Raw genomic sequence first — 21,451 nt, 5'->3', positions numbered from 1 at the left:
TTATTTTTTTATGATGAACCGACCTAAATAATACAAGTTGTTTAGAAGAAGACAATTTGCCGTTTAAAAGAGGACACGGATTTCTATAAATTATAAAGAAATATTACTCTAACTTTTGTATTTTTTCATAATCAATACTCAATAATGCAGCGTTAAACCACTTGTGATATTCGTTGATCTGTTATTGTTTGATGACTCATTCCATTGATAAATTAAGTTATCCTCTTGTATCCACTAATAAATTTTAGCTGAGCAAAGTTTCTTTTAGTTATTCAGTAAGTTTTTCATGGCGGAAATGGAAACAGGCAACGATCACCAGAAAACTTTACCGATAAATGAAGACCGAGTTTACGACAGAGCAAAAGCGGTGAAGGAATTCGACGGCACAAAAGCCGGCGTTCAAGGGCTCGTCGACGCTGGCATTGATAAACTCCCTCCGTTCTTTTACATGTCGCCTGAGTATCTCCATGATCATCCAAAGTTGACGGATCCTTATTTACATAGTGATTTTCAGGTTCCCATCATTGATCTAAAAGATGTTTTAGATCCTGCCGAGCACAAAGAAATGGTGGAAAAGATGAGAAGAGAGTCGGAGGAATGGGGATTCTTCAAATTGATTAACCATGGAATCCCACAACAGGTGTTGAAGGAGGTCCTCGACGGTGTTCGGAGATTCCACGAACAACCCAGGGAGGTGAAGATGAAATATTACTCCCGAGAGACTGACATCGTCCGGTATTACACTAACTATGATTTGCATCAGTCGAGAGGTGCGAGCTGGAGAGACACTCTGATTTGTGTGATGGCTCCCGATACTCCGCCGCCGGAGAAATATCCATTTGCTTGCCGGTAAACACATACATACACATGGTATTGTGATAGTATATATTAGTATTTTACACGTGAACTTGAAATGCAGGGATATTCTGTTGGAGTACTCAAAGCATGTTCAAAGCTTAGGGGAAGTTATTTTTGGGTTGCTGTCGGAAGCCCTGGGTTTGGACCCCGACCACCTCAAAGATATAGGGTGCTCGGAAGGACATACCTTTGGTTGTCAATATTATCCGGCTTGCCCTGAACCCGACCGAACCTTAGGACATGTCCCACACCATGATCCCGATTTCCTCACTATCCTTTTACAAGATCAAATCGGAGGGCTTCAAGTTCTTCATAAACATCACTGGATCGACGTCTCCTATGGAAGGAGCTCTCATAGTTAATATCGGCGACCTCTTACAGGTATGGAAAAACACCCGTTTTTTAAATAGTTTGAGCTTATTACAATTTATTTAGATTTTTTCTTGATTAAAGAGAATAATATTTTGTTTAACTAATAGAATTAAAGTGTATTGGACTGCAGCTAATCTCAAATGACAAGTTGAAAAGCGTTGAGCACAGAGTTTTGGCGAAGAGTGTAGGGCCGAGAATATCACTGGCATGCTTATTCACAACACATTTACAACCATCAAACAAGGTTTATGGCCCTTTGAAACAATTGTTATCCCCAAATAATCCACCATTGTACAAGGAAACCTCCATATTGAATTATCTCAAATCTTATACCTCTGTGGGTGGACTAGGCAATGCACTTTCCTTTTTCAAGTTGTAATTTTGTAATCATCCACTCTTTAGGCTGTAAATCAATCCAACTTTAACCAATAAAGCTGTCTTCATTTTAGTTTGTTTAGTTTTTAAGGTATTCATTTTCGATTAAATTTTTAGTATCATATTTGTGTTTATTTATTTTTTTAAGATGGTTGTGTTCGTTCTTTAGCTTTCTCGTAAGCATGTTCGTTAACATTAGCAAACATGCTTATTTAATGTTCGGCAACCATCGCAATCTTTTACCATTTATTTTGCAAGCCAAGGAAAAATGGTAAAATTACTCTAGTAGTCATTAATTTCCTTAGGCTTCACAATTTAAACTCTAAAGTTATCTTATGTTCAATTTAGTTCTTACCTTCACCAATATTTAAAATATAAAAGGAAAAATAGAATCGAATAAACGATATTATAAACAAGTAGATAAATGAGCTTATAAACGAGCTTGCTCGTGACACACCTCTATTCATGCCCGTTCATTTATTAAATGAACATACAAATTTTATTCATACCCGTTTATTTAGTTTAATAAACTAACAATTCATAGAATGCTATGTTGATTTATACTCTTACCTATTTTACTTTAATGAATAAAGGGGCCACTGGTTTCAAGTATGGTTTATGTTTCTTATTTATGGTTAGTAGCAACCAGCTAGAGGCTTTATGAATAAATGCTTGTGTAGAAGCATCATGCAATAAAACATAATGAAACATATAGTTATTAAAATAAATAATGGGCAGAATAGAATTACAAAACCTTACTTCCATCATGAAGAAGCATGTATACTTTGACTCATAATGAAGCATGAAGAAGCAATTTATCTTGTCAAACTACACTATCCGGTGAGAATTTTCAAGTGCTTAGGAAACTTTGGTTCTTTTTAGCATTTTATAAATAAAATTTAATGTGCTTGACCATCGTTCGACGCGTTTGATAGTGGTTTTACATATTCGTTAATGGTATAACTACGTCTTATTTCTTGAAATTCGATTTTGATCATAACCGATAGTATTCATATTTGATCTTTTTTACTGCGTTTATGATTATTTATGCTTACGTTTAGTATCAGACAATTTTTAAACGATTGAATACTTCACTTCGAACTTTGCTAGCGAGGCTATATCATGGAAGAGTGTCAAAGCATACCTTAATTGTTATTTCTACTATAGATATTGAGTTCGTTTAATGTTTTGAGACTATCTCACATGAAGTGTTGTTGAAGAGTTTCATTTCTTAAATTACGTTGTAGATTCAATTTTTAGATTATTAGTGATATATTATGATAATTCAATTGCTTTATCTTTAAGAACAATAAATTGAAAGTCAAAATAAATATATCGATATTAAATACCTAGCCATAAGCTAATAACATGTTAAAGAAAATAAAATGGTCATTGAACATATCAGATTGAGCATATGTTAACCGATACTTTGACTAAAGGTATGCTATCACATAAATTTAAGGATCATATTATCACATTAGAACTTGTTCTCACCTTGTAAATTTATGTTATACGAACGATTATAATAATACTCTTCTAACTTATTTTATTTGTTTGTGCATTCATTTGACTATTTTTTTAGAAATCTTAATAAAGTTTGGACATAGAATAAATATTAGATTCGTTCATTAAGGGCTTTGAGATAAAACATCGAAACACAATATATTATGATACATGGAAGATACTGTATAAATTCTAAGAGAATTTATTATCATCGTTCACGTGTTATATTTTGACTTTAAGTACTTATCGATAAATACAAACCAAGTAAAATTATCTAGAGAGAACACTTGGTGAAACTATTTTAATTTGGTTCATGCATGAAAATCACAAGTAAATTGTGATGAACGCGAGAATTTAGAGAAATAGAGAGAAGCGAAAATAGGAAATAGAAGCAGAGAAAAGATGAAGAAATTCAGATTTCATTCAAAATATGCATACTCCATTCCTTTACAAGTACCCGTTTTATTTGCATACATAGTACTAAGGAATCTAGCTAAGCCAGCTGACTGTCCTTCCTAACTGATTCAATAGGAATTGGGCTTCCTTTTGGGCTAGTTGCTCGCCCACTTGGATCTGCTGGACTACCCGATTAGATCTGTTGGACTGTTGGTTTAACTCCGCCCGTGCCTCCCACGTGCCCATTTGCCTTGTAAGTAATCCCCAATTCATTCTCAATCCCTATCCCTTGCCTCTTTCTTTCCCTCAATTCTTCTTCGATCTCCCGTCCTTCTCCTCCCACCGTGACATAAATTGATGGTGATCGTGAGTGTTTGTGGGACTTTTCCACATTGTTGAGGCCATTTATGGATATAGCTGATGGGAAACCAGCAGTATAAATAGGATTAGCCTATAGGTCTTTAAGAAGAGAAAGCACAAACAATTCTTCCTGTAGAACTATAACATCTAGTACTGGTTTTTTAGCATTTAGAAGGATTCGACGATTTTTAATATTTTACATTATAAAATTTAACATGCTCAACAATGGCTTGACATGTTATTTAGTGATATAATTATATCTTATTTTTTGGGATTTCCCTGCTCGAGTTGATGGTTGGCGGAGACAAACTGAAGGTTCACGTCTCAACTACGCGTTCTTCGCCGTAAATTGCGGGGATTTCTTTCTTTTATAGGGGGTGCCTTCTGTCTTTTCCAAGTATAAATACTTTTATAATCTTCACATGTAAAATCCACATTAAAATATTACGTTATTAATCCCCACATTCTTCTCTACATCTTTCCCAATAAGAAACGAAATTCTAAGAAATTATATCAACTTAAATTCAATGATTAAGAATTTTATTAAAATCATGTCTTAATTGGTGTACGCTTTAATTTACTAATATGATCCATTGAATAAATAATAAGATTTCGGTGTAAATATAAATGATATAGAAATTCAAATTCATATAAATAAATTTTTATACATAGGGGTTTACTTATATATATATTATAAAATTATATGTTTTATATTTTTAAACCATTAGATTAATAAAAAAAAATACGTGATTGAGATTAAAATAATTTATTTCATCTCTTTTTGAAAAAAAAATATAAAACACATATTTTACGGTTGGTTAGAATCTATTCCTTTTATTTTTATACACGGACTAATAATAATTGTTTTTTAATTTTTAGTTACTTGTATGACTTGGATTGAGCATAAAGAATAAATAAATACTGTTTGGTTTGAATATGTATTATTTGTTATTTAAACTTCAACTCACATATCTAACTTTTGATTCAAATTTATACTAATATTTCTTTATGTTATGATAAATTATTTTAAAATTCATGTATAAATTATTATTATTTTTATGTTATTATTTATATATCAAACATGATAACAATTCAAGTTTTTCAATTGAATGTAATGAATCCCTCCATTATATATATTTAAAGTAGACAAGGAAAAACATTAATTAGGTTAATGGAAGCAATATTTATCACGTGGGTTAATCCATAACGTTGTTAATTTTTTTATAGAATACAATAATAATTATGCTTGAAATTTCGAGCAGGATCTCTCGGAAGCATTGTCTGAACCCAAAAGAAATCAATTTAAATTTTGCATTTCAACCAAAAGAAAAAGCTTCCCCAATTAATTTTTTTATTTTCCTAATTTAATAAACTTTAAAGCCAAATTCATCAAAAGTTTAATGGAGAAGAATCATTGCGTAATGAGGATTTTATAAAAAAAAAATTGTATTTAACGCTAAAGTCTAAAAAAATTAAGCTAAGGTTAAAAAACGATGGACATTAAATACAACCGAAAATGTTATAATAAACATAATATTTTAGATTGAATCTAATTTAATATATTTTTTAATAATATTTTCGATCGTGCTCAATTTATGTCATTTTTTAACCTTCAATTTTAGGTTGTACCGCATAACTACTCGTGTTTAACTTTAAAAACTTTTGATGAAATGATAGTATTGACTTTATTTATGCATTATACCAATTATTATGTATCAATATAAGCCTTTATGTTTTGGGATAAACCCTAGCATTTCTTGATTTGATTCTCTAAGAGAAAGGGTTAATTTCGAGGAACATAGTTTAAAACAACATCAAGTGGTTTTATTGGAACTCATATAAACTCTCAATTCCAATGCTCAATACATAAAATATATTTAATAGTCACTTAAAGCAAAGTAATTAAGCAAAACAAACAAAGACAAAGAGACTGACTGCTTCGGTCAAATTTAGAGTTGGTTCGCAATTTTTACACTGATTTTATGGATCATATAGATTAAGAAATGAATTTATCTTGAATTATTATTTATCATAAAGGTTTGGTTAATTGTTACTTTTAAACAAGAGTGATTGATTTTATTATTTAATTATCATTTTTATAACGAAATTTAAATTTTAAAACTTAAAATCTTAAACGATAAAATTTAAACTCTAAACTCTAAATATTAAATATTAAATTATAAATCCTAAAATCTTAAATCTCAATGAAGATAAATAAAATTTAAATAGATAAGATTATAGAGTCTAAATTGTACACGGTCTATATATAAAAATCATTTAAAATATATTATACGATACAATATATTCCTAACCTTTAGATTATATATTCAGTAATCGTGTTTGTAAAACTTTGGATTAGTACAGTTTTGTGACGTACAATATCTTAAAAAATAGTGAAAATAGTTATTTAAAGATATATTAGGATTCAAATTCTTAATCTTTGCTTAAGAGATATAATGTCTCATCTTATTAAACAAACTAGTTATTGGTTGATATATTTTTTTAAAATTTCACAAATTCAATTGAACGAGATTATAAATGTACTGTAGTTTGATAACCCCTTCCTTGATCTATGAATTATAATAGGTAATTATATAAAATTAAAATAAATTAAACATTCATAAATATATAAACCAGCATTACCTAACTTCATTGAAAGAGTGCTCACCCATGTATTACAGCAAAGTAGGAGGAATATTTCATGAATTTTCCTTATCATGCTATTTTATTGTAATTAATAAAAATCATTTTTTACTCCATATTATTAACTAATTCATAACTAACTTTTAAGCAACTGCTTATTTGTCTATTTAAATAGAAAAAAAAATGAAGTTTCAACTTTAAAAAACAATGACATGAAAAATAAAATAGATGGTTATCGATCATAGATGAAACCATAGATGACGTGATGAATAAAATATATATAATAATTTTGAGAAAAATAGGCTTATCTTATTTTTCAAGCCAAACAAAGTTACTCAGTGTACACCTCAAACTCAATTCTAAACCTTAGTACTAATTAATACCCAAATTGCCATACAGACCAATTACCAACGTGAAAACAAAGAAACGAGGAAGGATTGTTGGATTTTGTATAATGTTTTCCTCTTCTTTGTAGTTTAAAAATCATCCCCGTGATTACTAAATTTCATTAGTTTGCCACTTACTTGTAGCTGTGGCACCGGCAAGTTTCGCTGGCGGCGTAGCTGGTGGTGGAGCCGACGGCAATGCAACAACATTCTGCTTACCTCTCTTTCTCTTTTTCTCATAGCTAACTCCTCTTGCTTTGGCCTGAAACTCCTTAACCTCCCTTAAGAAAACCCTAATAGCTCGAGCTCCGAAAGGGTTCCTTTCCGGCACACCTCCATGCTCCTCGTAAGCAGCCCGGAGTCGACCGATGAGTGCATCGAGGCTACCCCAGGCTTGTCGAAGGGGACAAGGGCAAGGACCAGGAGGGTTCGAGAGGCCAAAGAAGGGGCAAGTCTGGTTATGGACTTTGGTCTTGCCGAACTGATCGAGGTACCTAAGGAACTCAAGGACATGAGCTCCGCTACACGTTAAAAGTGACAATGGAGGCCTGTGATTTCTCAGGTATTGACAAAATGTGTTCCAATCTCTACGCTTTTGGTTCTCGTAGCGACTCGGAGTGGTCGGAGGAGGCGCAGTTGCAGTGCTGCTGATGTTGTTGGTAACTATGAGGCTCGGATAGATCATGTTTGGGTTGTTTTCCGGGGAAATCATTTCCATTTCCATACAGCTTGCTGTTGTTGATGATGATGGTGTCTTTGATGATCTTTTTTTAGGGTTTCACTTGAAATACTGAGAATGATTGATCGGTGTGAAAGATATAATCAAAGTGATGAAAAAGAGTGTTTTTTTTCACTTTAATGGTGACTATGATAGGTCAAGAGATGATGAAATGCAAGATTTTGCATGGCTTCCTCCCAATGAATAGAGATTAAACAAAAAATGGGTTTGTTTTACTTTCCTTTTCGGGAATGAAAATATTGGTAAAATCTGAAGTTGAATACTGCAATGAAATCTTTGAAAGACTGCAGTTCTTTAGGGTATGAAAATATTGTTAAAGGAATGGAAAAAGAAGAAGAAGGAGAATAATAAGAGAGGATGAGATCAGACTTGTGATATCATCAGATTTTCACTCTTTTCCCCCCAGAAAGCGAGCTACGAGAAGAAAAATGAATTTGAGCAATGTTGATAAAGTAAGAGGAAAGTGGAAACCGTAGGGTTTTTAAATAGTAATAACAATGGATGTAATCGATACAACTCCACTGCTGCTTCGAATTTAATTAAATAACAAGTATGGTTGATATTAAATACGTTTAAAGTTTATTAATTCGAATAAAAATTTACAAACACAAAATATAGATAATAGGACAAATTTGAACGTGAGTTAATGGTAACCCTACGTATATTTCAGAAGTGTGATGTAGTTTTAAGAGGAACCTTCACAGCAATTGCCCTTAAATCGCTTGCAGGATAAGCCCTTAAAAGAGGGGCAGTCCTTCTTCGTATTCAAATTTTACTTTCGTAAAACCAAAAAACAGAAGAGCCTTAGGTAACAAAGTACAAGGTCAAGTTATAGTCAATGGAGTCATTATCTTTAGATCTTGCATAAGTTCACAACTGTGTTTTTATTATTTATTGATATTTACCTAATCTCATTATATTATAAAAAATATATTGTTAGTGAAAAAAGTTGTTCACAAGTATAGTTAGAAATATATAGTCGATGTCCTTTGCATATATTCTAGTAAAGTTGGTACATGAACTTATTAATTCAATGATAAAAAAGAGTTTTATTCTTTCTAGATATTTCGAGTTTGAGCATGAAACAATTATATTTATAATGTATTTGTTTGTTATAAAAAAGGTCGTTTCATTCAGATTTTTTGTATCATCTGATGTAGCTTTTCCACTTGTATATGTTACCACAAAAATGCCAACACCTTCATTTAATGGCAAAATCTTTAGTTCACTATAATTTGTGTACATATACTTTTATGTTTGGGGACAAAGTTATAAAATTATTAATACAAAATACAAAAAATAAATTTTAAAATTTGTAGAGGCGTGTCCCCTCAATCTACGTTGATATTTCCAAGACATTGTTTGAATTTTCCATGAAAATCTTATAGCAGAAATCCCCGTGAACATCATGGAACCCATTGTTGTTCCCCATGGAAACATTGAAAGCGATCTGTCCCTCGTTGCGGTTGGTTAGTTGTTTTTGCAGCTAAATGTTGATTCCATGGTCGACGGCTTTAACCCACAAGTCCACAACTTTTATCTCTTCATTGATTCCCGTCCCTGAGGGTTTGAGTTTCTTCTTCAAATGGCTTGTTTGGGAAGTGCCCTCCAATTTCCATGGCCATATCCGTGAATGTAAGATATCAAAATCTGAGGAGTCCAAGCTCCCTTCTTCGTTCCCATCTTCTCACAACATCATTTTTGCCTTCATCTTTCTTCTTAGAAACTACATATATATACAGTTTTGATGGCTTCTTATATTTTGGTCTAAAGCATTGCATGGTTTTGTCAAAAAGAAACAACCCACTATTTGTAGGAAAATTTTCTTGCATACATAAATATTGTCACTATAGACATAGTCATGCATGCGCCACTGGCAATAATCAACAACTATTATCTTACGCCGTCTTTTCCCAATATCTTTTTTCTTTGGTATTTATATATCACAAAATGTCTGAAAATTTTATTCATTACAATTTAATTTTTTTATTTTTATATCAATAAATCTAATCAAACTCAACTCATGACCACAAATTTTAGTGTGCCTTAATCTTTCTTTTCTCCTATTATTTATGAGCAATGAAATCTTTCAAGGCACTTCCCTTGGAAGTAAACCAAAGCAGCGCACCTTTTTGTTGGTTGTGGAACATTTCAGACACTTTCACCAACATTGGATTTGAGCACAACCTTTTTGTCGGATAATTGTGTATTCAAATATCTTGTTTGCTTTTTAATGTCATTTTTATGAATGACCGAATTAATCGAGAAATGAAATTGACCAAATTGTATGTATAAAATTGAAAGAAAAAAAAATGTTTCAGAGAAATGAAGCATAAGAATTTGACCAAATTCATATAGTTGTCCCTGAAATCACCAAAGAATAAAAGGCCATTAACTGTACTTGCACACTTCAAGATCTCAGAGCAGAATCACTGAAACCTTAATCCCAACAAAGCCAATAATTATATAGCAGCAACTGTGGCCGCCATTAGTGTACAAGGAGGAAGAAAGGAAATTCCAACCTTTTTTCTACCTTAAACCCAAAATTATGTCAGAGAAACAATCTTTTCCATTAGTTTCTAATGATATTTCTCTTCAAATTCTTTACAATTTTAAGCATATTATATTGGAAATCGAAATGCTCGAGTTTTCTTTTCTTAACTGTGAATTGCAGTGCGTTCATCATCGTGTATCTCGGCTCCACCTTCTGTCCTGAAAATGCTGCTTTCAAACCTTTGTACCAAGGAATGACTGCAACGAAACAGAAAACAATTAGTGGAAGTTTTCAAAAGTTTAATGCACTGTCTCCTGCAGAAATAAAATGAAAGTTGACATGTCACAACTTATTTAGGATCTGTCTCGGTGCTTTTTAATTTTTCCAATTGAATAAAGAAAAACAAAAAACTAACGGACACCATAACTGTCGACAAACTATATTCGCCCGAACCAAAACACGCAAACAATCAACCATCACACCATTCATTTACTACCAAAGTTCAGGCCAAAAAACTAGCATATCAATATGTACCAACATCAGAATTTATTCACAAACATCCCGTATTGCTTCAACTTATGTTTGAAAACTTGAACTTGAATGTTTGGTTTTGGATTTCATTTGTCATATAAATAGTGAGAATGAAATGCATGAACCATGTATAATTAACTAAGATTCAATATGATTACATATTTGAAAAGTGCAAAAACGTACTTTAAAAACGAGTATAAAAACAAGAATTTCAAATTCAGCACTAAATGAACATCCAACAAATCTATGAACTTGAGAGATAATCACCAATGTTAAATTCAGATGTGTTTTGTTTCACAGCTTATATTATTTTAAAGAATCCAAATCCATCTTCTGAAATTCAAGTTCCTAAATGCAACCTTGATGAATGATGATATCAAAATTGAAAAAAAAAAAGAACCAGATAAAACAAAGGCAGAATGACAAAGTTAAATTCATTTTAATCAACTATAGATGTGTCTTGATCATGCATATGAGAAATCCAATGCAAGCTAAGAAACTATACTTTATAGTCCCTAACAAAAATGCTATATATATTTAATGATTTCTAGTAAGGTAAAAAAATACAGGAAGATACAATTTGAGAACCATGAGTGATGCCAAAACCATGCTGACAGTGCCTAAATTTCATCAGTTGATTACATAGTTTAAGACCTACTATAGCATTTACCTTGACTCCTTCTGGAGAGTTCCCGGGCTTTGCTGTGGTTGTGCTTCCTAAGTTAAACTTTGACTTCTTTTCAGCAGGCTTCAATATTTGAAAGGAGCACATCAAAGTCTCATCCACACTCATCATGGCTCCAGCATTATCAAACTCCCCACAATAATTAGGTGCTGAAAATATTGTTACAAGTTGTCGGTCGGCAAAGAACTCATAGCCATCCTCCACAACCTGCAAATAATATATTAGAAAATTAGTAAACACAAAAGTTGGCAACCACATCCTTGGTGGTTAAGAGTAACAATTCAGAATGTATCAACAGGAGCCAAAACAAACTTGAGAAGAAACATTGTCCGTAACGTGATAAAAAAGTATGACATTTCAAGATAGCAATTTCAGAAGTTCGTGAACTATTGTACACAAAAAAATAAAAGTAGTTGCACAACATGGAATAGCATAGGCATAATTCAAAAATATAACTGGCTACACCAAATAAGATGTGCATTTGGCTCCGTTTGATACATTCTTCAACACCAAATGTGAAACACAATGAGAGCTCCCGGAACAAGTAAAACCTGGTGAGCACGGCAAATGAGATCCAGATCATGTTTCCGAAGAAACTCAGACACTTTGTCAGGACCAAAAGTAAATGAAACTCCCCTGTCATTCATTCCCCAACCTTGAACATCTTTAGAAGGATCTGACCACAAAAGATCACAGAGCAAACCTGTGTCCGGCACATCAGCAGGGCGATGTAAATTTCTAATATGATCCAAATTATTCAGATCAGGAGAAAGGCCTCCATGCATGCACAAAATCTTCTCATCAATTAGTGCTGCCACCGGTAGGCAGTTAAAACATTCTGTGAATGTCTTCCAAAGCCTAACATTAAATCTTCTCTTACACTCATCATAGAACCCGTATATGCGGTTGATTGAAGCACATTCATGGTTACCCCTCAAGAGGAAAAAATTTTCAGGGTATTTTATCTTGTAAGATAGAAGAAGACATATTGTCTCCAGACTTTGCTTGCCTCGATCAACATAATCCCCCAAAAACAAGTAGTTAGCATTCGGAGGCAACCCACCATACTCAAAAAGCCTTAAAAGATCAGAATATTGACCATGAATGTCACCTGGATAACATAAACAAATTTTAAAGAGTAAAGAAGTCTTCACTACATGTAAGGAAAAGAATTATTTTGAAAGATACATAAAAGGGCCTCAGATTACAACAATATGATGAAAATGCTTTCCCCAAAATGCCATTGTGTATTAATAACACTAGCCATATGCAAGTCAATTTCAAGTGATTTAGTCAAATACATTTATTACAATGAACATGCAGTCCTACTATGGATTGTGTTGTAGTAATATCATGGCTAAAAATTTCAAAAACTTCAAATAATGTACATGAATGTGTTTGTATCAAAAGTAATGCAACCACTCTGCATGTTTGAAACATCAGCAGATGATGTGGTAAAAAGTTTCCCTAATGTGTGAACTGCGATAGAGTAACATATGTAATGAATATCCATTGTTATTCTCTGACCAGATAATCCTGTAAAAAGTTCATGCTACACCAAGAGAAAATAATAACATATTGAGAATCAAATCAGTGACCTTTTTAGTATAGACGTTCAAGGAATCAAACATCAAAATATTAGTGAGGGTGTTATGCATCAAATTTGTAACACAAAGAAGTAGCAAAGGATTAGCTATTGCAACAAAAGAGGATCAGAATGTGAAGTCCTAGCCAAGTTGGTCAAGCAAAACCACATCACAAAGCATGACAAAACATTAGGTTATAAAGGAAACAAAAGATGCAAGTTCTCCAAGAAATACAAAATGGGACAAACAGTTCAAATTCAATAGAATATCTCAAAAAACTCATACACCCAATAATGCTAAAAAAATCTCAATTCCCTCAATCAAAACAAAGGGTGGAATAAGGCGAACTGATAGATCATTGAAGGGAGAGGACTAACCAGCATGCCACGTGAAACATATGCAATGTAACAAGAAACTAAAAGAAAAAAAAGACAAACAATATGGTTGCCAGGAACTAATATAGAACTTAGAAGAGATTGTTAACACAGCTAGAACAGCATTCAATTATATGGAATTAGCAACAAAACAAAGAGAACTTCTGGGGGAAAAAAGATGCATGTCTGAAGTGTCACTGCCTGCCACATGACCACATACAACCATTTCAAAACCACAAATTCCACAGATAACTGCTCAGAAATCCAAGGCACAAACAAATCTTTTTAGAATCAACAATTTTGATTTAAACTAATATTGAGAATTCGTTCAGTTGATGCAACAACATGAAATATAGAAGATAATCAAACACCATACCATTTCCCACTAACTTGTTAAAAGATTAACGAAATCTTCTCAAAATCAAGAAACAAAATCCACAGCAAAACTAGGTCATTAATCTGAAAGAGAAGTCAATCTCATTAAAAGATTAACTTACTATATTCCAATTTAAAGCAAATAAAAATGTAAAACAAAAACAAAATACCCAAGCTACAAAACCAAAAATAGATACATCAACGAGCATCAGGTAACTGCAAATCCAGGAAGGTATAAGAAAATCATAATGAGTTTTAATCAAGCTACAAATGAAAACAACGCCTCTCATAAGCTAGACCTTAAAATCAAAACAAATTAAACATCAAATCATCAAAACAAGTAAAAATAAGCATATGGGTCATCGAAAAAACCGAAAAGAAAAAACTGGGCATCTAAAAAAAAGACGTGAATAATACCACAAATCTTGATGGGTGCTTCGAGTTCCAATAAATTTGGCTGTTGTAAGAAAATCTCTTTAGAAGCCACACAAATTTGTCGGATCTCCGATTCCGATAGCTGCACTTGTTTCCCCGGTCGACCCCGAACTTCCAAAAGCCGATGTATGATATCATCAAGCAACCCTTGTTCCATTTTTCCCAGCCTCTATTTTCGTTCAAACAAATCGGGTTCTTAGTTAAGCAAAACAAAAACAAAACAAAAGAATGAGTAAAAGTCAACGGGTATTTTTCTCCTTGTCAGTGGGGTGTTAAGGAAGAAAAGAGAAGATGAAGAAGGGCATGTCGTCAATGAAAGGAAAAGAGCGAACTGGCGATGTCGTTTAGCGAAGCAGCAGGGATGTCGTGTTGAAGATAAATCGAGTCATTTCTTTTTTAATTACACCAATTTTAGGAGATTTAATAAGAACTCTGATAAACAATAAATTTTCCCTTTTTCTTTAACACAATAATTTTGGGTAAACTACACGTTTAGTATCCAACTGTCACTTTTATTTAGTTTTGGTCTCTAAACAATTTTTTAAATAGTGCATAACGTTACGTTTGATTTCATTTTGGTCATTTATCATTAAAAAATTCACATAACTTCCATTTTGGAATTATATTATGATAACACGTCAGTATCACTATTAATTTTTTAACGGTAAGTGACCAAAATTAAACTAAAATTAAACGTTAGGCATAATTTTTAAAAAAATAATTAAATGAATAAAAACAAAACAAAAGTGATAGCCGGTATACTAAACATGTAGTTTATTTTAATTGTTTGTAATCTACATTATTAGATTAGATTAGATCGTTAGAAAAATAACCAAACTATTTTGTATATATACCGAGTCAAGAAAAGTAATTAATCTTCCTTTTCCTCTTCCTAGGTAGAAATTACTTTTTAAAAATGATGCATATTATATATATATATATATATATATATATATATATATGATTTAAATGAATAATCCAAACATATGCTCCACTTATATATATTAAAAAAATTTAATTCATGTATTTTAAATATACTCTACGTAATTTTGAATAGACATTTAATTAAGTTTTAAATTTAATTAAAATAATTTAAAGATTGAGGATTAATTTAAATTTTAAATATAATTGAAGGATGTCTAGGTAATTGATTCGTATATATGTGGCTGAGGAGAACAAATTAAAATAGAAGACAAAATAAATTAATACAACAAAGATCATCTTTTGTTACTAAAATAATGAGTATATCAAATTTTCAATAAAATGTTACTAAAATATTTATTTAAAAATAACATTATGCAATCAAACACAAAAGAGATCATCTTTTGTAAAAGAAGAAGCCTCCTGTTAGCGTTAAAACCAGGGGCCTTGGGCTTTCCGTTAAATGGAGAAAAGAAAACCAGTGGCCTTCGCAAATGGATGTCAACTCCTTGTTGCTTGTTTTCCTGTTGATAACGCTTTCGCACCTTAATCTCGCCGCCTGAATCTGTCCCCGTCGGATTCAATTCATTCTCACGGTGTCTCGAATGAGTTGAAAGTTTTGTCTAGGAGGACTCGGCCAATAACTCCACCTCCTCTATCTCCTCGACTTCCGCCACCGCCGCCCTCCTCCTCCATGCCTGTGGCAACCTCCTACGCCTGTTTGATGCTTCTTTCCTATCTTACAATTCAACAGTTGAGAAACTTTCGTATCATGAGCTTCTTTTTTTTCATATGAGCTTTTGTTTGCAATTCTGTAATACTTTAAATACAATGATGATGATGAAGATGTTTTAAATAAGAAAATTTGCTGTACTGAATGTATTGAATGATATTATATCGAACAATTATTTTTAAAAAAAAAATTATATCGAGCAATTAAAACACACGTTAATAGATTTTTTAAAATATATATATTTATTTGTTATATTTTCGGAAATGATCCTCAGTAATTATAAGCTCTTTATCAGTAGAAAGTTATAGACAAATTTCTTTATCCATCAAAATTGTTAAAAGAATCTTAATTTTCGAGAACGAGAGCACCATTAAGCTTTTGATAAGCAACAACATGTAGACACGACTAAGGCGGTAAATGAGACGAGACAGATCGCGAGATACTCGAGATCGATTCGATCAAGATTCGATAAATACTCGGATCGAATGGATTCGACTCTAACTCGAGCTCGACTCGAGTTCTTAACGAGCCAAAATGAGCTATTTGATATTCGACTCGAAAAGCTCGTGAGCAGCTCAAAAATATAATATATTAAGATTTTATTTTTTTTAAAAAAAATTATTAATAATATTAATATTTATGTATTCATTTTTAAAAAAAATACAGTAAGATATTTATGTATTTAAGGTTTAGGTTCGAGTTTGAGTTTGAGGCTTCAATCGAGTTAAGTTTAAGATTTTTTTCATTTCGAGCCTTTTCGAGCTGCTCACGAGCTTCAATTCATGATTTCGAGTTCGAGTCGAGACGAGCTTCATTTCAAAGTTTTCGAATTAAATCGAGCTCAGCAATACTCGAGTTCGACTCGGCTCGTTTACACTCTAGACACAACTCCTAGATAAGACCTTTGACTGTGATCTATCACAACAAAATTTAAGATTTAACTACTAGATCCTTACAAATAATCATAATAATCATATAAATGACATTGTCAATTAAGAATCAATATAAATATTTTTTAATCATAACCGAACACGAGATAGAGACTTTCTCCTTTATCACACTTTTTTTTTTTTTGTCTTCAATCTTCTCATAAAAAAATATCAAATTAAAAGGATAAACCGTTGATCCCAAACAAAAACATTTTACTTTCATCAACAAAACTAATAAAAATGGTCTTCAAGACGTTATAAAACTCTGCATCATAAGGATGGGACACTATGAATAATTTAAGATTTATTGATCCAAATCTCGAGTATAAGCAATATAAATAATTTGGTACGCATCATTAACGGCTTGACATTTGACTGTAAGCACGAAATTATTAACAATTTTCGGATGAATACATCAATATTCTAAAGGTTGTAATATATAAATTATAAATATTGCTAATGTTTGTATAAATATATCTCTAAAAATTTATTAACTATAAAATATTTTAATATATAAAAGTTTGGTTGACAGTTATAAAATTAGGAGGTTTTAAGTTTGAGGCATATATCATATTAGGAGTGACTTTAAACTCTTTTGGAGGGCCACAAATAAATTATAAATTTTTTTAGGTCTAAAATATAATTTTATCTTTATAATTATTCAAATTATATTTATTAAAATTGTATTAGTAACATGTACAAAATAATAAAATATTATTAAGTTGAGTAACCCTAATTAAATAGGGTAGTTGAATTAATTAATTTCCAACTACCCTCTCAAAGTCCACCAAAATTGAAAGTAAAACAACCCACGTCTCAGGTGGTTTGGGCGGTTCTCATAAGAAAAATTCAACTCCAGACGTTTGACCTGGCCAGGATTAATCCTTATAAAAGAGCAGGCCTTGTTAGTGTTAAAAACAGCAGGGGCCTTGGGAAATGGATGTTCAGTCCAGCGGTCTGCTTGTTTTCCTGTTGATAACCGCCGTTATGTTTTCGGAGCTTAATCTCACGGTTCAGGCGGCGTTGGATTCAATTCGTTTTCAAGCTTTGTCGAATGAGCTGAAAGTTCTGTCTAGGAGGAGCCGGCGAATATCTCCACCATCACCCAGGATTAATCCTCCTCTTCACTACAGAAGCCCTCCTCCGTCTCCTCGGCCTCCGCCGCCACCTCCATGTCTGTGGCAACCGCCTATGGGATTTTGATAATTACGTGCTTGTTTCCAACGTTAAATATGTATCAGCACTTGTTTTTAAGTTTGTAAAACTCTGAAATATAGTAATAATAATGACGACGATGTGTTAAATATAAAATTAATATTACACCATAGTGAACAAATCTTGTTCAGTGTTACTGTTCACCGACTTGAGAAAATGTCTAGAAAATAAGAGCATTGTTCAATAAAGGAATGGGAACACGGTGACCGATGAACCACGCTGTAACATCCCAAACCGATACGGGTAGCTCGATCCGATTTGAGAAGTCACATTAGGGCCACCGGAGCGACCCACCGTAAAAATAGCGGAAATTTTAAAACTTTTTATCAGAACATGTAAACTTATAAAATCATTTATCACTATTTAAAAATAAAACAGATTTCCAAACTCGTATATAAATCAAAATACAATTACATGCCCCCTAATCACAAGTACCATACTCTGCAACCACGCCAGAAGAACTCCCTTACTGAAGTCGATAGATGCACTGGTACAATTGTTTTAACCTGAAAAGGTGAGTAATAGAGTGAGCTTTGGAAAGCTCAGTAATACAGAACTACCAGATGATGCTACATGACATGTAGATAAATGGAAAGCCATATAATTTCCTTATTGAATCATATGTATACCAGCTTGCAGAATAATTTGGGGTTCCCTTAGAAGTTCATCGAGTAGAAGCCATGAATCTCAGTTCATAAGAAACCTTTCAAAGTATGACATTTTCAGGAGATCGAATAGGATGTCTAGTGTGTTCCAACAGTATAATAAAATCATAATAGATACAAATCATAGTCCAGTAAATCTCACAATTTCGTAAAAGAGTTTAACTTTTGAAAATCATAGTTTAAACCCTTTGCTGGTACACCATCAGTAGTTCCTAAAAATTATTTTCCATATAGCTTACTTTATGCACATAACAAAAAGAAAGCCGACTTAAGGATAGGCTATGAAACTTGTATCCTTAAGCCCAAGTCAATAAGTCCATATAGCTTACCCTAAGCACACAGTAAAGAAAAGCCGACCTAATGAAACATCTTGGGGCCCTCAAGAGTCACATTAGGCCCATTTAGCTTGATCAGAGCTATTCCATCGTAATTCAATTCCAAAATTCAATTGCACCGTGACATAAATTCCATAAATCCAAAAACATGGTAATCATATACCATTTCAAACAAAAATTAGATAGCAGCCATATTCCATAAATTGTCACATTAAATTGGTGCATCCATAAAACAATAACCAATGAATTCGGTGTACCACATATTAAAACCAATGAAACAGTTCAGTAATAAGTAGGGAACACACTAGAGAATCCAAGTATTTCCAGAGGCCATTGTAGTTATCATTTTGGATAACATGAAACTTATGAAATTTGAACGAATTCCTGGAACAAGGTCCTATTGAGGAGAATCGATTACTAACCGATCTAGCCAGACATTTAATGTTGATACATTAGAATCCCACTATTTTCGTTGTGCTTTAGGAAAACGTTCAGGAACCTTTATACATAATAATTCTAAATTCAGATTTACTGCGAGTGATTCCATTACCCAAACAATCAGGGGTATTCAGGAATATACTTTAAATTCATAGGATTTCAGCCCAATTGAACCAAATGAGATATTCAGAATCTTTTCCATCTGCGTTACTTGTTTTTTTTCTCAAACATGACCAAAGTGATTTTAGATGAAATATAGAATCGAAGATTCAAGTCATTACAATCTACGACTATCGATCATATTATCAAACAACTCGAGTTACAACTCTCAAACTGATGCATGTCAACAAGTCAATTCATTATCCTTCCAAGTGTATTCACTCTTTGATACCATAGTGCAGATCCATAGATCATCCCCTAATCATCACTGAATAAATCTTCCAACGGTATTTATTTCATTTCCACGTTTCAACAATATCAGGAAATACTGATGTACTTGATCCATGGCTCATAACCCATAATGACAATTCATCATGTAAGTTCAACAGTGTTTCCAAACTCATAAAATCACCTATTTAATCCTTAGTCATTGATGTTACTTAGTTCGTTTGGTAAGCAAGTCTATCCCGATTACTTTAAAGTTTTCCAGAATAATTCAGACGTTTCTGAATTTCAAATACACGTTGTACTTCATTTCATTTCAATTTATTCATATAATAAAGTCATTCTGGTATTCGTGGTTGATTTGACTAACGACTACCCACTTATTAGTACTGTATGCGCTCTAGAGTTGAGCTGTGCCAAGTACTTCCAGAATTATCATCGATCCAAATTTGAGAAGATGAACAAACATTCAAGTGATACTTATATCATTCAGGTAATGATATAGTACTAACGTTGGTTAATCACTTAAGTTGCGTTCCACAACTTTTACTGGTAGCACAACATCCATGTTTATTTGGATTTCTTAATTAATCCAAGACATTTACTTATTCTAGGTCATAAGGGCATTTTAGTCATTTTGGTGCTTAACATTTTTTTCTATTCATTTCAAAGCTTGAGTATATCCATTCATTCCTGAGCTTGGTGACATTCTTGAGTCATTTCCATTCCAGGGGTAATTGGTCATTTTATAATTCTAGAATATTTCAATCATTTCCTTCCATCCGGTCTTATTATTTAATTCAATCTTATCATTTACTTCAGTCCTTTCGAACAATTCTGTCAGTAGAATACCTTCGATAAATTACTCTTCAAGTATTTACTCCTTATTCGAATATTTTCGGGTCAAGTGTCTTCTCAGATTTTACAAACGGAATATAAATTTTTCTGTACAAAGACAGGATCTTAACAATTAAATTCGTACTTAATCGAGTTAAGTACAAATCCTCAAAGTACTCTCTCATTCAGGGTCAATTTAGACTATTTTATCTCTCAAGGGCATTTTCGTAATTTCTTAACAAGATAATTTCAATATTAGCTCTTAACGAAAATAATTATAATTTAGAGATCCTATGATCAATTGCTTTCCCGAACATTCTTTGATTTTGAAATGATTCCTTCACAAACTCTCATAGGATTAAAACCGGTTATCCATAATTTCCAAATAAAACTAACATTTCTTATGCACATCAGTAGTTATATCGATCAATATGTCTTTCAGAGTTATTAACCAACTTCCAGTGGCAATTTGGATCGATGATAATTCTGAAGTATCACTGAATTTCCTGCACTTTATAATTTTTAAATTTTAACCCCTTAATTGGGGTGTTACACACGCCATCTCTCCACTTAAATAAATTTGAAATCCTCAAACCCCTCCAAATTACCAAAAAAAATATTACACCTAAACTAGATTTAATAATTCCTGCTTAGCTGTTTTCTCTATCAACAATCCTTTTCACACATATAAATGAACAATCTCCATAATATTTATATCTATTTCAAATCCGCGTTGCATTCAATCAAGACAGTTGATTTGAATCCGCGTTGCATTCAATCAAGACATTTAAAAAAGAAAAAGAAAATGATGGGAGTGCTTCGATCTACACAATATAAAAGAGCGGGATCTGTAACCGGGGGCATCAGAGAAATGGATATGAA

At 32.5% G+C, this 21,451-nt stretch overlaps 2 protein-coding genes and 1 pseudogene across 2 annotated transcripts; 1 reads left to right on the top strand and 2 right to left on the bottom strand.

Annotated features, from left to right (window-relative positions):
- The first annotated feature begins 189 nt into the window (after positions 1 to 189).
- On the top strand, positions 190 to 1,661 carry LOC120162651 (annotated as a pseudogene).
- Positions 1,662 to 7,005: 5,344 nt separating this feature from the next.
- LOC120162713 (protein LIGHT-DEPENDENT SHORT HYPOCOTYLS 1-like) lies at positions 7,006 to 7,627 on the bottom strand. The gene has a single exon (XM_039172810.1). The coding sequence runs from the start codon at positions 7,615 to 7,617 to the stop codon at positions 7,006 to 7,008; it is 612 nt and encodes a 203-aa protein (XP_039028741.1). The 5' UTR covers positions 7,618 to 7,627.
- Positions 7,628 to 9,971: 2,344 nt separating this feature from the next.
- On the bottom strand, positions 9,972 to 14,491 carry LOC120162645 (serine/threonine-protein phosphatase PP1 isozyme 3-like). Its single transcript, XM_039172756.1, has 4 exons — positions 14,095 to 14,491; positions 11,894 to 12,453; positions 11,328 to 11,549; positions 9,972 to 10,383 (listed from the first exon to the last, which is right to left on the bottom strand). The coding sequence occupies exons 1-4, from the start codon at positions 14,267 to 14,269 to the stop codon at positions 10,360 to 10,362; spliced, it is 981 nt and encodes a 326-aa protein (XP_039028687.1). The 5' UTR covers positions 14,270 to 14,491; the 3' UTR covers positions 9,972 to 10,359.
- Between the last annotated feature and the right edge of the window lie 6,960 nt (positions 14,492 to 21,451).

The sequence above is a fragment of the Hibiscus syriacus genome, unplaced genomic scaffold (genome assembly GCF_006381635.1).
Source record: "Hibiscus syriacus cultivar Baekdansim isolate YM2019G1 unplaced genomic scaffold, ASM638163v2 tig00111403_pilon, whole genome shotgun sequence".
NCBI classification, from domain to species: Eukaryota; Viridiplantae; Streptophyta; class Magnoliopsida; order Malvales; family Malvaceae; genus Hibiscus; species Hibiscus syriacus.
The sequence above is the reverse complement of the archived record's forward strand: the minus strand, read 5'-3'. Positions and strand labels throughout refer to the sequence as shown.